The sequence below is a fragment of the Egretta garzetta genome, unplaced genomic scaffold (assembly GCF_000687185.1).
Source record: "Egretta garzetta isolate BGI_Z169 unplaced genomic scaffold, ASM68718v1 scaffold123, whole genome shotgun sequence".
Classification (NCBI taxonomy): Eukaryota; Metazoa; Chordata; class Aves; order Pelecaniformes; family Ardeidae; genus Egretta; species Egretta garzetta.
In genome coordinates, this window is record NW_009259182.1 from 246,553 (window position 1) to 246,875 (window position 323).

At 59.8% G+C, this 323-nt stretch overlaps 1 protein-coding gene across 1 annotated transcript in view; it reads left to right on the top strand.

Moving 5' to 3' along the window:
* Positions 1-323, top strand: part of SIX3 (SIX homeobox 3) — a 15,871-nt gene that overhangs the window by 12,934 nt on the left and 2,614 nt on the right. Inside the window, exon 2 of the mRNA XM_009635676.1 lies at positions 8-315. Coding sequence (XP_009633971.1) covers positions 8-315 — 308 coding nt within the window. The remainder of the gene's footprint in view (positions 1-7; positions 316-323) is intronic.

The window sequence follows — 323 nt, forward strand, 5'->3', positions numbered from 1 at the left end:
GCTGCAGGCCATGTGGCTCGAAGCGCACTACCAGGAGGCCGAGAAGCTAAGGGGTCGCCCGCTGGGGCCGGTTGATAAATACAGGGTGAGGAAGAAGTTTCCGCTGCCCAGGACCATTTGGGATGGCGAGCAGAAGACGCACTGCTTCAAGGAGAGGACTCGCAGCCTCCTGAGGGAGTGGTACCTGCAGGACCCTTACCCCAACCCCAGCAAGAAAAGGGAACTGGCTCAGGCCACGGGGCTCACCCCCACGCAAGTAGGCAACTGGTTCAAAAACCGAAGGCAAAGAGACAGAGCAGCGGCGGCTAAAAACAGGTCAGTGG